This window comes from Rhinichthys klamathensis, unplaced genomic scaffold, assembly GCF_029890125.1.
Source record: "Rhinichthys klamathensis goyatoka isolate OS25496 unplaced genomic scaffold, OSU_Roscu_1.1 h1tg000231l_1, whole genome shotgun sequence".
In the NCBI taxonomy this organism is placed as follows: Eukaryota; Metazoa; Chordata; class Actinopteri; order Cypriniformes; family Leuciscidae; genus Rhinichthys; species Rhinichthys klamathensis.
Window position 1 is genome coordinate 813725 of NW_026606755.1, and position 16276 is coordinate 830000.

The 16276-nt window shown below is 39.8% G+C and overlaps 1 protein-coding gene across 2 annotated transcripts in view; it reads left to right on the plus strand.

Moving 5' to 3' along the window:
• The first annotated feature begins 1141 nt into the window (after positions 1–1141).
• Positions 1142–16276, plus strand: part of fgd1 (FYVE, RhoGEF and PH domain containing 1) — a 67717-nt gene continuing 52582 nt past the window's right edge. For both annotated transcript variants that reach the window (XM_056265253.1, XM_056265254.1), the window contains exon 1: positions 1142–1420. In XM_056265253.1, coding sequence (XP_056121228.1) covers positions 1273–1420 — 148 coding nt within the window. In that variant the 5' untranslated portion in view covers positions 1142–1272. The remainder of the gene's footprint in view (positions 1421–16276) is intronic.

The following is a 16276-nucleotide window of genomic DNA, read 5'->3' on the forward strand; positions in this document are numbered from 1 at the left end:
GTTTTTTTACCGTTTCTTTTTCTTCTTCTCTCTCTCTAAAGCTCTTCAACTTGAGCTACTGGTGCAATGTAGGTCAAATGGGATAGTCCATGTTTACAACCACTTCAGCTCTCCTCCAAAACCCACATATTTTTATGGGCTGTAAATGTTTAATTTATGAAATATAAACGATTTTCCCGATTAGGACACACAGGAGTTTCTTTTCATGAAGGGGGAACGTTCAAATCCTTTGAAAGTTTTTCCCCTGCCTCAGATTTCAAGCACAACCCCTTAGGAAAAGAAAGGGAGAGAGGGAGAAAAAAAATGAGAAACAGACTTTGGGAAAAGAGGAGAGAGAGATGGAGGGGGTTGAAGCTTGGTTTCATATGTCCTGGTGGAGGAGGAGAAGGAGGAGGTTTTCAGTTTAACACACTTTGGCGTTGTCGAGTCCCACAAAAGAACAGACGAGCAACCGGTGGAGAGCGACAAGAGCGGAATTGTGGAATTGTAACAATGGAACGTCGCGACATTGTAACATTTGTTTAGTTTTAGAATCTCGTTTAAAAGACGCCGACAGTCGGAGGAGTTTTCAAACCGCGAATGTGAATTGTGTTTAAAGCAGCTGAGTGTGCATATTTTGGGATACGGTTATTCCGAGAGTAAACGGAGGGGAAAACCGTTGGAATAAGAACGACAATATGCGGCGTCTTTTACATTCCGAAAGAAGAAGTTTAACGGGAAAGTTCGTTTTAAAACGCGAATGTCACTAACAGAACCAATGTGGTTATTCAAAGGTATTTTGCATTGGAAACGTCATGTTATAACGTCAGTCTCTTCTGATATGGATTCATAATGTATGGACGTTATTCATTGCGTCTGTTTGTGTACATTCTGTGAGCGCCTATGAGGATGACCGTAAGACTGCAAATGGCATTCGAGGATGATTGCTTTTCATAAAGGTCATTGCGTATTGGGAGTTCTTTATATCACATTTGCTTGGACTTGTATGTGGTTCTGGTTAAACTGATCGTTGATGGCTGTTTCTGTTGCTCAAAGCGACTTGGATCGGATTGACTCTCCACCGGCTGATCAGGAGGGATCGATCTGCCTTATCCAGCATCTACAGGAGGAGGAGGAGGTGGCCGTCTGGACACAAGAGTGGCTGGTGGTTTTGCACCTGGACTATTTTGAAGATACGGCTTTTATATCTGGACCTGGAATATAGAGCCCGTTCCCTGGAAATAGCCCGCATCTCGTGCCCTATATGCCTGCGTGAGGGTTTTGCAGGCAGGGATGCAGTTGAATCGACCCAAGAGCGCGCATCTCATCAGCTCCAGTCCGCACAATTCATCCTCCTATTCCAACCAGTTCAAAAGCATGCGCTTCTCTTACCACATCAGCAGCGGCTTATCCAGTCCACAGCCAGCCCTGCGCAGAACAGGTGAGTCTGGATCTTAAATGACACTATAAATATGCTCAGATCCCAATTTGATTTCCTTTCAGTAGCAAGAGTGTTTTGGTTTCTCATGCAGTAGCTACTGCCAAAGCATCATTATTACACATAACAGAGGTGACACTGATGTATGCAAACTTAGATGTGTCAGTGACAAATAAGGATGATAGGAAGGAGAATTCTTAGAAGAATTAGTGCCAACCTCTTGAAAAAGTAATATTTGCATTGTTGTGTTAATATTTTTGTTGTTTAAGGTATTTTCTACCAAAATGATTTATTGCCTCTATAAAAATGTCAAGTGATGTAACCACCGTTTTCAAATATATTTGTTCAAGTTTGAATCATACGTTTTCTTCAAGATTACTGCATTTAACCTGAACACGACTTTTCAAAAATATGTTTTAACATCACAGTCATGAGGTCCTGTCTGTTTTGATGGTTTTCTTGTCAAATGACAACAAAATGGCTTCCAGTGTGTTGGTCATGCCACACTGACTTTAATTTGGGTGACACTTTTTTTTTAAGATCATACATTTTTTTGTAATTTTTTTAAATGATGAAAGATTATGCCATACTTATTTAAGTTTTTTCAAGAATATCAGCCTTTTAATATCAATCTTTATGGTTACATCACCTTGACAATTTTTACTTTTTACTTTAAATGATTTTTAATGTGATTGTGATATAGTTGAGTTGCCTTTTTAGTGTATATTTGATGGATTTAAACAACAAAAACGAGCATCACATCATCATTGATCCAAACGTAGATAAAAATCTGATAAAAACCTTAATGATTACTGGAAAGAAATCAGCATTTGTCTTATTTATCCAGCATAACACTGAAGCAATTGTGCTCTGAATGAATGTGCTTGAAGACAAGGTCATCAGTCAAAGTGGCATAATGTATTTTCTTGCCAGCACACGTTTGTCTCAGAGGACAGCATGTCACTAAATCAATGCCCTACCAGCAGACTGACATTTTCATGTGATTCCCATTCAAAGGAGATAATATAAATGTAGAAACAGCATGCAATGAGTATCTTGATGAAAGAGTTTGCAGTAGCCACAGGGTGTTTGTGATGCAGTTCGTCAGATGTTCGTTGTGCATGTAATGATATTCACATGCTCTGCTGCTCACTTGCTCATAAGGCAACAGCAGAGACCTTGAAGCGAAGCCTCGTCGTCCTCGTGTGTCTTTTTGGTGCTACGCTGCCATGTTTGTACTCGACTGTGTGGTTACTTGAGGGTCTGTCTGTTTGGGATATTTACTCAAGCACTGCACTGTGAAATCCAATTAAATGTGTCTGGAGTTCAGTTCAGTTCAGTGGGTTGCTTGCATGTGTGCTGACCACCATACTCGCTAGTGGCTTTTTAGAAACTGATGCACTGGAAGGCCAAACACACGAAGCGCCGTCCCTGGTGAAGGTCTTCTTTAATAACTAGTGGTGTTTGCTCAATCAATTACTGTTGCTCATGGTTTGGGTTAGGGACTTGTACAAACCCTTGACACATTGGTGATTGTCCTGCACTGTTTGCACATGAATGGTGCTTTAAATTGTGTGGGTTACTATAGCTATTGTTCTGCAGTGCATGATGATATCTGTGTTTGAAGAGCACATCATTCATGAATAATCTGATGTTGACCTTAAAGAAGGAACATGGAGTAGAAATATCACTGTCTGTTGCTGACTGAACACAAGAGGATCAAACAAACCTGGATTATAGAGCGCTCGCTCGAGAACAGTTTCCATTATCACTCATAAAAATAGCATGTAGGCTGTTATTTTGAAGCATTTTTATCCTCATTGCATATGACCGTAACAGATGGGGTTGTGACTCGTGGGGTTTTTGTTCACACATTTAAAGTTATTACTCTAAAATGCACTCAGATCTGCAATCAATATAACTGTATCAGATATGTTTGATCGCTCTTAAAGCGATAGATTTGCTGTTTAAAAGAGGCCTATAGCTGGAGACATTGAATGGGTTTAATCATGTGCATTCTTAGCATTGATTTTTATTAAAAGGTTGGGGTCTGAAAGAGTCTCTTCTGCTCACCAAGGCTGCATTTGTTTGATCAAGTTAAAACAGTAATATATTTTACTAAAAGAACTTTTGCTTGTATATTAGTACCAACTGACATCAGTGTTTTTTTTTTTTGACTTAGCATGTTTTTTAAAGTACATTGGAGAACCATGTAAATGCCATGAAAATGATCATAAATCATTCAATACCATGGTGGTATTATCATTTGATACCATTAATGTACCATGATATCGCCACGGTTCTTTTTTTTACCAGGAAGGTCTCAGTGGGAAGTTGTGCTTGTCTTCATTTTAAGAATACATCATTCTGTTGTAGAAATAATTGCAGAAACCATATTTTCACACCATGTTTTCTGTCTCTGAGTTTGTTTGCCTTGGATGAAGGAGTTTTGCTGGAAAATGTAGGAATGTGAGGGAAGAACGTGTTGCAAATACTTGGATCCGTCTATTCTTAAAAGGGTGTGTATCTGATCAACGCACGAGTACGATCATCCCCACAACTCCCATGATCATTGTCACATAGTTTTGGAAGACGAATCTGATCTCCTCCCAGACCGATATCACGAGTAGCTGTGAGCGAGAACACTCCAGCTCCTTCAGTTGTGATCATTCTGAGCGGCTGCTGTTATTATGACAGTGTGAAAGCGCAACAGTTCTCATTGGTCAACTGCCAACTCGGTAGATGAGTAGGAAGTCTGTCTGGCTGCTCGGCCTGGCGCTCTGTGGAGAATTACACTTGTGTGAATGAGCCAAACTCCCTGTAAATCTCCAGAGTGCCGTTAAAGAAACAGTTCTCGATATGTATCCATATATAGGTTGGGAAAGAAGGAGACCGACTCTGTGCTGGGAGATTGTGCTTTAGGAAGTCCCATATGCAAAACAGACCCACGCTCATGACCCTCTAGGCCTCTTTTATAAACGCAGAGTATGGGACAATACAGTACGTTTACTTTACCTCGCCCTATGATTGCTGTGCATAGAGCACAAGAGCCAGGTTTCCAGAAGCAAAAATCGCAATCATTCGCTCCTCAGAGAAAATTATTTTTAACAGTAACTTATAAACCTTTGAAGATAGACTTGCTATGAAATATGAGGTTGTTAAATGATTTTATGTGTTTCTGTGACAGCCACAAGTAAGTGTGATAAATTACGGTGAAAGCACCAGTCCACTCCCATGAAGCACATAATCGAGTCAATCTTCCTAAACTCCCAAACTACTTATATGTTTGTACATAAATGCAATAAATGAAAAATAAATTGTTTTTATACTAACCAATGAGTATGAATCAAGTTTTACTTTATTTATTTGTTTGTTTGCCTCAAATAAAAGTTTGTAATTTTGTGATTCATTTCGGAGCTAGTTGGTTTGTTTCATGGTTTAGAGCTCTTTATTTATTTATTTTCTATTCCAATGGAGAAAATGAATTGGGGTAATTAACTTCCCCTTTCAAGGTCATTGAAAATGTGGACGATTACTGTTGTGCTCTAGTCATAGTATCATCATCTTTGCTGAGTAACATTATGTGTGATGTCTAGTCAAGAATTTTTTTTTTTTAATAAGTGCAGCCTATGCAATGAAAGTCTTCATGCAGAACTTGAAGGATAAAACTATTCTCTTTATATTGTTTTTCCAAGGTTCTGTTGAAAAGTCTGATTCGTTTTGGCAGAATCATTGATAGAAAGAAATTTGATCATAGAAATGTGAAATCTTAAATCTTGGCCTTCATAAATGCCTTGCTGACCTCAGCCTCTGGAACAATGGCAGCAGAACTATGCCTTCAATTCAGCAGACGTACCCCTTTAAGACGTTTATAAACGCCCACATGCTCATATAAAAGCCATCTGGTGGAGAGATTAGATTACTCTGAGGTGGTTGTTTCCATTCTGGATGTGTGTCTTCATTTCCAAAATTATGAATTGTGAAAATTGTATGTTTGCACACTTTGTAGCACTAAATGACAGATGACCTTCAAACCCATACATTTATGCATCACAGTAATTTGTATTTAGGGTTAGATCATTTAACAAACCCATAAGTATTAAACTTTGGTATGAGAGTAGTTGATATATATTGATGTAGTGGTGTATGTATATGAATGATACCTCAAATAAGCATAAGAAACTGTCCAAATGTTTTTGTCTCATTACTGGATTAGGAAAGAAATCATGTCCAAGAACCTCCATAACCTAAAGAAGCCTCACATACTTTTATTATTGGTACAGACTAGTTCAAGTCTATCATTCATTTCCATAAGCACATTCAAATTATGGGTCATCTTGTCAAAAACAGACTACTTCAGTTTTTTTTTCTTATACACTACCGGTCAAACATTTTGTCTAAGACTTTTTAAAAATGTTTTTGAAAGAAGTCTCTTATGCTCACCAAGGCTGCGTTTATTTGATCAAACATACTGTAAAAAACTAATATTGTAAAATAATATAACAATTTCAAATAAATAGTTTCTACTTTAATATTTAAAAATGTAATTTATTCATGTGATGAAAAGCTGAATTTTCAGCATCATTACTGATGACTTCAGTGTCACATGAATGATTCTTCAGAAATCATTTTACTATGCTGATTTACTACTCAAGAAACATGTATTATTGTTATTGAAAACAGTTGTGCTATTTAATATTTTTGTGGAAACTGAAGTTTTTTTCCATTTTCTAATAAAAATTTCAAAAGAACAGCATTTATATGACAGAGAAATCTTCTTTTGTGACATTATAAAAATATTTACTGTCACTTGATCAATTGAATGCATCCTTCTTGTCATATCTCATGGTTGCACTCAGTTCAAATAAAAAAATAACCGATCAAGACCATCTACAGTTACCGGTGTTCCTCAGGGCTCTGTTTTGGGCCCGCTTCTATTCATTATCTACTTACTCCCTCTTGGCCACATTTTCAGGAAATATGGTATCCATTTTCACTGTTACTCTGACACCCAGCTCTACCTGTCTTCCAAACCCTCTGGCTCTTTTCCTACACCTTCTTTGTCCAGCTGTTTAGCTGAAATTAAAGATTTGCTTTCAGCTGACTTTTTAAAACTCAAAGGTCCTACTTGTAGGCACAAGATCTACTCTAACTAAGTCTGATTGTTTTTTTGTGAACATTGATCATAATGTTTGTCCTTCCCCACAGGTTAAGAGTCTGGGTGTCATTCTGGATAGCACACTTTCCTTCGAAGCTCATGTTAATAATATTACGCGTACTACGTACTTTCACCTCTGTAATATTAATCAACGCTGCAGTCTTTATCCATGCACTGGTTACTTCACGTATCGATTATTGCAACGCTCTTCTTACTGGTCCTCCTTCCAAACTTCTCTATAAACTTCAGTTGTTTCAGAAGTCTGCGGCTTGTAGAACTCCTTCTACTGAGCACATTTCACCAATTCTCCAGCGACTACACTGGCTTCCAGTAAAGTATCGCATTGATTTCAAAATTCTGCTTCTCACATTCAAGGCAATTCACAATCTCGCTCCTTCATACTTAACTGATCTTCATATTTATACCCCTTTGAGCGCTCTAAGATCTTCACTCTCACTTTCTCTTGTCACCACGTATACGCCTAACTACCATGGGAACTAGAACTTTTAAAAAATAGGGAGGGATGAGGACAGCAACAACAACAATCCTAACAACAATAGCGGCGAGACCCGATGGAGGCGAAAAAGGAAGCACAGAGGTCGTCGAGGGGGTATACGGAACAGGCTACGGTCTCAGGCCCATCGACCACCTTTGCCCAGTATCCTGCTCGCAAACGTCCAATCTTTAGAAAATAAGTTGGACGACTTCAGAGCTAGGATAACGTACCAACGGGACATAAGGGACTGTAACATTCTTTGTCTGTCGGAAACATGGCTATCTTCCCTCGTACCGGACACAGTGGTTACTCCAGCTGACCACTTTTCTGTCTTCCGCATGGACCGAACAGAAGAGTCCGGTAAAATAAGTGGTGGAGGAGTCTGTTTCATGATAAACAACAACTGGTGTAGCCCGAAGGAGATCAAAATCCTTTCGAGTTCCTGTTCGCCCCACTTGGAACATCTGACGATTATTTGTCGCCCTTTTTTTCTTCCTCGTGAGTTCACCTCAGTTATTTCCACGGCAGTATACATTCCACCACAAGCAGACACCGACAAGGCTTTGTCAGTGTTACACGACGTGACAATTGGACTACAGACCAGACACCCGGAAGCTGCACTTATCGTGGCAGGGGACTTTAATAAGGCAAATCTTAAAAAAGTTCTGGCTAATTTCTTTCAACATATCAACTTTCCCACTAGGAATGACAAGACACTAGATCACTGCTATACACCCTTTAAAAAAGGGTATAAATCCATTCCTATCCCAGCTTTCGGGAAATCGGATCATAACGCCATTTTTTTAATCCCGGATTATAAACAGAGAATGATGCGAGAGCCGGTAGTGACGCGAGAGGTCAGACGCTGGACAGCCGAATCAGAGGAGACGCTACGCGACGCATTGAGTGACGTGGACTGGGAAATGTTCCGGGAGAGCGCAGACAATGATGTCAGTGTGTTTACGGATGTAGTTATGAGCTTTGTGGCCACACTGATGGATGATGTTGTACCCACGGCGATGGTGAAGTCTTTTCCGAATCAAAAACCGTGGGTCGACAGATCCATCCGTGCTGCACTGAAAGAACGCACCATCACTTACAATGCTGGACTGCTGTCGGGTGATATGACGGAATATAAGGCTGCATGTTACAAATTGAGGCGGGACATAGCGGATGCTAAGCGGCGCTACAGGGACAAGATGGAAGCAAAATTCCAGGAAAAGGACACACGAAGCATATGGCAGGGATTACATGAGATCACGGACTATAAAGGGGTCCGCCCCCGCATGGTGAGTGCAGACGTGACGCTGGTGAACGAACTGAACTCCTTTTATGCACGTTTCGAATCTAGCAATACTAACGCTGGCAATGTGAACATGGGCCTGATTAATGCAGATAGATGGAGTTCTACAAGTGAGGCAGCACTCAGCCCCGTTTTTTCTGAGCACGACGTGAGAAGGGAGCTGAAAAAGGTAAACACCAGGAAGGCGGCAGGTCCGGATAGGATTTCAGGACGAGTCATAAGGACCTGCGCTGACCTTCTGGCTCCAGTGTTCACTTCCATATTCAATCTCTCTCTTGCACAATCCACAGTCCCCACATGCTTCAAGATGTCCACCATCATCCCTGTGCCCAAGAACGCCTCCCCAGCTGGTATGAACGACTACCGTCCAGTAGCACTGACCTCGGTGGTCATGAAGTGCTTTGAGAGGTTGATAAAGAATTACATCTGCTCCTCTCTTCAAAGCACCATAGATCCATTGCAGTTCGCCTATCGCTCCAACAGATCCACAGACGACGCCATCTCCCAGGTCATGCACGCCACCCTCTCCCACCTTGACATCGCAGGAGGGGGCTATGTCAGACTGCTGTTTATAGACTACAGTTCAGCTTTCAATACTGTAGTCCCCAGCAGGCTGGCCACTAAGTTGTATGACCTGGGTTTGAATCAATCAATGTGTGCCTGGATCCTGGACTTCCTAACTGCCAGGCCTCAGGTTGTCAGAGCAGGAGGGCACACATCACACCCCCTCGTCATCAACACTGGTGTCCCTCAGGGCTGCGTGCTGAGTCCTTTGCTGCACTCTCTGTATACCCACGACTGTGCCGCCAGGCATAACTCCAACACCATCGTGAAATTTGCGGACGACACGGTTGTGGTGGGCCCGATCACTAACAACGACGAGCGGGCCTATCTACATGAGGTGTCAGACCTGACAATGTGGTGCAAGGACAACAGCCTACTGCTAAATGGGGAGAAGACCAAGGAGATGGTGGTGGACTTCTGCCCACAACGTCGCAGGACCTACACCCCTCTTCTGATAGATGGGACACCAGTGGAGAGGGTGAGCAGTTTTAAATACCTTGGAGTGCACATTTCCGAGGATTTATCATGGACTGTACACAAGCACGGCCGCATTAACAATAGGGCTAGGCGGGGCTAAAGCCCCGGGGCCCGAACAAGGAGGGGGCCCTTGATTGGCTGTGGAGCAGATACTACTAGCCATCTAATTGTCAAAGCCTTACCACGCAACGCCCCCCAAAAATTAGCCCTGTTATTTAGTAGCGCTTTGCCGAATATTCCATGCATTATCATGGAATCATTATCTTTAATATTATAGTGACCGTTCGCAAAGACCCGCCTTTTTTAGTTACTGTGTGACAAGCCAGGCGGCTCTCACGAGTCACGCACATCATGTTCTCACTCAGGCACTGAAAAATACATCGCGGGGCAAAGACTAACGTTACACCGAGTGACTACGAGAGAGAGTTCAGAGCAGCTTACTGTTGATATGAAACAAAGTCTCAACTTTCAAATATTGTAATTTAAATAATTTAAACAATACCGTTTTCAAGTTCAAGTCCACCGACGTTCATCTACTGACAGCTTTGTTGTCGGACAAAATTGCATATTCGGCGTTATGATTGGCCAGGTCGCCTGTCAATCAAACCCCCGTGGGCAGCAGGACAGGGCATGGTGAGATGAAACGTCACGTTTTAATTTAACATAATACATTTATTCTATATTTAACCTCTATGTATCTAACTTGTGAACGATCGACCTGCTGCTGCACATAGGCCTATAGATGGCTGCCTGGAGTGCCTGCGCCTTATTAGTATATAGCTACGCATCAACCAATAAATCGCCTCCACCCTTCACTTCATTCTAGAGTCTAGACTATTTTTTAAAACACAGCGTCATCCTCGACCCCACAAATTTTCGGTAAGTTTGATTATTAACTTGATGGATGTTTGATCTTGCTTTTTGTGTTTGATCAAACTCTATATTCGCCTAAAGGGCTGGCGATAATATATCCGGTAGAAATATGTAAATTTTGCTGAGACATCATGATGTAAGTTTATAAATTAAACGCGCTTTTAATCATTGTGGTTTGGATACAAATTATTTTAAATGATGGTGAACTTGAGGCGGTTTTGCACAGCGCACTTGAGTTCCGACCCTGAGGTCTTAAAGTGTCAGTAGCTGCTAATAAAGCTGCTGTCGCCATTTGTGTCCATAATGTTAATCAAACATCAGAAAGAAAGTAATTTACTGCCCTTGAATGAATCACTTTTGTAAAATTAATAAGAATGAATGTTGAATTTATAGTGAAAACTATGTATTGTATATTTGATTACTTTATACAATATAATATTATTCAGTGCTTTAAGTTTTTCAAGGTCGATTTCTTATGTGCCTTTGTTCTATCGTTAATTGTTGTTACTCTTGTCATCGGTAAGCTTGAGATTCTTTTCTTAAGTTACTATTATTTTTTGTGATATTGAAATTGGTCACAAGAATTATGAAATGTTAGTGCCATTAAATTTTGATATGATAAAAAATCGTTTTAAAAGTAATATAACTTAACTGTGAAATATATCATAGATTGATAAAATGACTCGTATAATGATAGAACATTTATCTCATGTAGTTGGTGACCTGTAGTGGTGGGGGGCCCTGCAGTAACTCATAGCCCCGGGGCCCAGTGAGCTCTTAATGCGGCCCTGTACACACGGATACTGTGGTGAAGAAGGCAAGACAGCGCCTTTATCACCTCAGACAGCTCAGGAGATTCAGGGTCTCCCAACGGATCCTGATTTCCTTTTACTATGCTGCTGTACAGAGCATACTGACTGGAGCCATATCTGTCTGGTACGGTAACAGCTCCTGTCGGGACCGGCGAGCTCTGCAGAGGGTGGTGAGGACCGCTGAGCGGACCATGGGCATCATACTCCCTCCTCTGCATGACTTATACATCACACGCTGTACTAACAGGGCCAGAAGGATTATCAAGGACCTCCATCACCCTTGCAATAAACTGTTCGTAACCCTCAGGTCAGGTAGACGTCTGCGCTGCCATAAAACACGTACAGAGAGGATGAGGAACAGTTTTTTCCCTGCGGGAATCAGAGCCTTGAACTCTGCACTCTGAACACTTTTTAATTTCGAATACACTTTCAACATTTTTAACCCAGTCACTGAATTTTAACATTTGTACATCTGCCTGTCTAGTTTTAATTTATAGATAAAATATGAATCTTTATTTCTAACCATTGCACACTGACTGCATTACTATTGCACATGTAAAATAGTCATAAGCATAATTTAATTATCATTTAATAGTAACTAAATTATAACTTCCGCTAAAACTTTATTGTATTGTATCTATTGTGTTTTTATTGTATTTTTATTTTCTACTTCAATTGAGCACAGAAGTACAGTACGTCACAAAAACATTTCACTGCACATCTTGTATGAGTATGTGACAAATAAAAATCTTTACCCCTCGCCTATGGAAATCTCTTTCTCTCAATATTCGTAATAGTTGACAGTCTGCATACTTTCAAATCCCATCTTAAGACCTACTTTTTTTACCCAGCCTTTTTCATTACCTACTTTTATTAGTCTGTATTGTATTCTACTCTATCATGCATGTGTGCTGTTATGTATTTGTATTCTGTGATGCTAATGGGATTGTTTATTATTTATTTATTTTCTCTAATTCTTTAATATATTACTGTTTTATTTGCTTGTAAGCAAGGTGACCTTGGGTGTTATGAAAGGCACTGTTAAATAAAATGCATTATTATTATTATTTTTATTTGTTGAATAAAAGTTCATTTCTTTTTTCTTTTTTTCTTTTGAACAGTGTACATTTTTTAGTTTAAGCCATCAGAAAAACTGACTTTGGCATAATGAATATCCATGCGTGTCGATTGGGTTTTACCTTAAAATAGGTTTATGACCTTTTACCGATAAATGACCACATTTAAGGTGTTGACATGACCTCACAAGCTGTTGGGTTAAGCATAATTGTAATGTTAATGCACTCATTGTGAATTAAGTAGATTATTTTGGAAACAAAACAGTTCCCTCCTGCTCAAGTAGTTATTTTTTATTAAATGGAGTGAAATTGCAAATACAGAGGAAAAGGCAGTGTAGCAGAGAGTTCATCTGATTATAGTTTCACTTTAGCATGTTGATTTATCAGCCCTGCGTAATATTTAGACATGGTCTACACGTTCTTTATTGTTGTAGAGTAATGTGATTTGGAGTCTTTGGGGAAATAAACAGTGGAGTGAATGGAGCAACTGGGAGCTGTGTTGATGAAGCTTTACTGTTCTGTTTCTTGTTAGAATCCCATAAAAGTCTGTCTCTATTGGTTTTTGCATATTTTCATTTTTGTTTCATAATTGCATCCACATTTCATGCTGTGCAGTAGGGAAAGTAAAAAAAAAAATTCGGTTTGGTCGTTGCTTTAGGATCAAATTGTTTCAGGTGTGTTTCAGAGCAACACTCTCCACAAAGCAAAAAAAAGTTTCATATTTTAAAGGGATTATTCACCCAAAAATAAATTCTCATTTACTCACCTTCATGCCTTTCCTGATGTATATGACTTTCTTCAGATAAACACAAACAGGCTGGCGCTTGATAAACCACACACAGCGAATCCATACGACCCCAGTGGATGAATCAATGTCGATAGGCCTGTGCAAGAAAAATTCTACTGTCATACGAACAATCATGAGAGTGAGACGTGATGTTTTTTTGTTTTTCTTACACACGTCTATTGTTTCACTTCAGAAGACATTGATTCATCCACTCGCGTTCACGATTTTTCAAGTGTCAGCCGAGCGATAGCCGTTCAATGGCATTATATGGACTCACAGAGATGGTTTATTTTCCTAAAAATCTTAATTTGTGTTTAGCTGAAGAAAGAAAGTCATATGCATCGGGGAGGGATGGCATGAGTGTAAGTAAATGGTGAGAGAATTTAAATAAAAAATTAAGTGTTTGTATGAGCACTTGTAATGGTGATGCTTGTCTTAGCAAACACTGCTATTGTCAATATAGTTTCCACTTCTGTTGAGCTTCCAGAAGGTCCATAGTTTCATAAAAACAGCACAGTTGTACATAAAGAGTTAAATTATGAGAAAATATAGCTATCAAAGAGCACTGACAGGCATTTTGGTCACACATGCACCACTCACGGGTATAAATAGAAACCTCAGAGGTTTGGCCAGGGCTCACGGAGAAGAACCGAAGGGACACAGCCATGATGTTACAGAAAAAGCAATGGTCGTTCATGGGAGTCGTCGGTTTCACCAAATCCTGCTCAAGCTAAAGCGCGTTTACTAGTCAACCCCCAACCCCATAAGAATGAGATTTTGCCCTTGTGCAAGACACTTGACCTTTGCTTCTCCTAAACCACATGTCCTCTAGTCCCCTTAGGGCGCTTTTTTTTTATATTTCCCCAGTGACTTTGAGGTTATCACAAGCGTTTTATATTATGTAAACCCTGGGTGAGTAATGCATGTGATAGCCTGAAGCGGATGTGGTGAATCGCAGTGTCGACTGAGCGAACAGTCTTTAGCAGGTACTGTGTGAGTGTTAGCTAGCTGTGAACAAAGTGACAGCGTGACAGTCTGAGCCGAATGCTATTACTGTTCTCTCACCTTCCGCTTCTCTCTCCTTCCTTCTTAATTCAGTGAAAAACACTTGCACCTTGTGGCTGCTTCGTATCTGTTTAAATGCAAAGGCAAATTTAATAAACCAGGACCTGTGTAGTTCTCCTAGGTGGAGGAGCTAATAGGGAAACAGAGAAACGGGAATCTTTCTTGTGCACTTTATGCATGGGCTGATATTGTATTTTATTATTTTATTGTATTTTATTGTACATTTATTTTATTTTCCTTTTAATTTTTTTTATGTAGTACAGTATTTTGTCATTACTTTTAAAAATAAAACAATACATTTTATAAATGTAAAGATTATTTTTCCTTGCCTTTTTTTCATTTAGATTTATTTACTTTTTTTATCTATTATTTTGTTATTACTTTTATTTTTTGTTAGTTTTTTTGCTATACGAAGGGCACATCAGACATATTTCCTATTTTCCAAAGACGTTATTGTATTTCCTATTGAAACCGTTATTGTATTTCCATTTTCATGGATCTTTTAAACGTCCCATTTTGTCATTTGTTTTTAAATTGTCTTCATTTATTTTTGCTGTTTTTCAAGTGCCCTTTATGGCCTAAACATTCAAACTTATTATACACTCACCGGCCACTTTATTAGGTACCCCATGCTAGTAACGGGTTGGACCCCCTTTTGCCTTCAGAACTGCCTCAATTCTTCGTGGCATAGATTCAACAAGGTGCTGGAAGCATTCCTCAGGGACTTTGGTCCATATTGACATGATGGCATCACACAGTTGCCGCAGATTTGTCGGCTGCACATCCATGATGCGAATCTCCCGTTCCACCACATCCCAAAGATGCTCTATTGGGTTGAGATCTGGTGACTGTGGAGGCCATTTTAGTACAGTGAACTCATTGTCATGTTCAAGAAACCAATTTGAAAATATAGCTGCGAGCAGCGATTACGGGCCCAAGCCGGTGGCACCGCAACCCCGGTGCCTTTAGTTACCTAAAGGCACCGGGGTGGCGGTACCACCGGCTTTGGCCCTTCATCGCTGCTCGCAGCTATATTTATATATATATATATATATATATATATATATAAAGCCGGTGGCACCGCCACCCTGGTGCCTTTAGGGTTATTGTGCACGACGTGCAAAAACGTAACCCTGCTTTGACTGTCGAAAAGAAGTGTGCTGTAGAGCTTGTATCAGTGTGGGCTCTGCAAAAGTGTGCATTGAGGGCACATATCAACCACAAAGTATGCGAGAGCAACCTTCTGAAAGGTCAGGTCTACATCCAGGTCTACATCTGCCGTGTGTTTACATCATAGTAGTGAAGTTTGAAGCAATCAGGTGATTTCAAAGCTTTTTGAAAGTGACAGACTTCCTGCTGCCAGTTGGTGGCGCTATAACCGGGGTGGCGGTGCCGCCGGCTTTGGCCCTTTCATCGCTGCTCGCAGCTATATTTATATATATACACACACAAACACACACACACACACACACACACACATATATATATATATATACATAAATATATATATATTGTTTTTTTAAGAGACAAGACAGAATATTACTTGCCTGATCTGATTAGAAAAATAGTGTTTGTGTGTGTGTGTGTGTGTGTGTGTGTGTGTGTGTGTGTGTGTGTGTGTGTGTGTGTGTGTGTGTGTGTGTGTGTGTGTGTGTGTGTGTGTGTGTGTGTGTGTGTTTGTGTGTGTGTGTGTGTGTGTGGCGTAATTGAACAATGTAGACATAAAAACATACTCCGTCCTTTTGTTCATACAGGACATTATTCAAACTGCAAAGTGTTTACTTATATTTGTGTACACTTGCAATAAAACACAACATTGTGCTTTTGTCAAGCTATAAACTCTTGTCAAACTGTAAACTACAACTGTCACCCAACCAAAATCTCTTACACACACACACACACACACAGTTTAAAAGCAAAAAATATCAAACAATCCTATTTAAAAACAGTCTGTGGGAGCCATCTTTTGGACATTCATCATATCGCATTGGTTTTCATTTCTTGTCATCAAACAGAGCCCTAATCTGTTTATTTTTTCAGTTACACATTCTACATTGATTAAAAAAGAAAAATCAAATGTGTTTTTATTTTATACAGAAATAAATAATCTATCATTCAGATGAGAATAAAGTTAGTGTTAGTTCAAATTTTAAGGAAAACAAATATATGATCTGAAATATAGCACATTCATTTAAAATTCATTCAGGTTCAATTACCAAACATACAATCTTAATGTAATTTAAAGCAA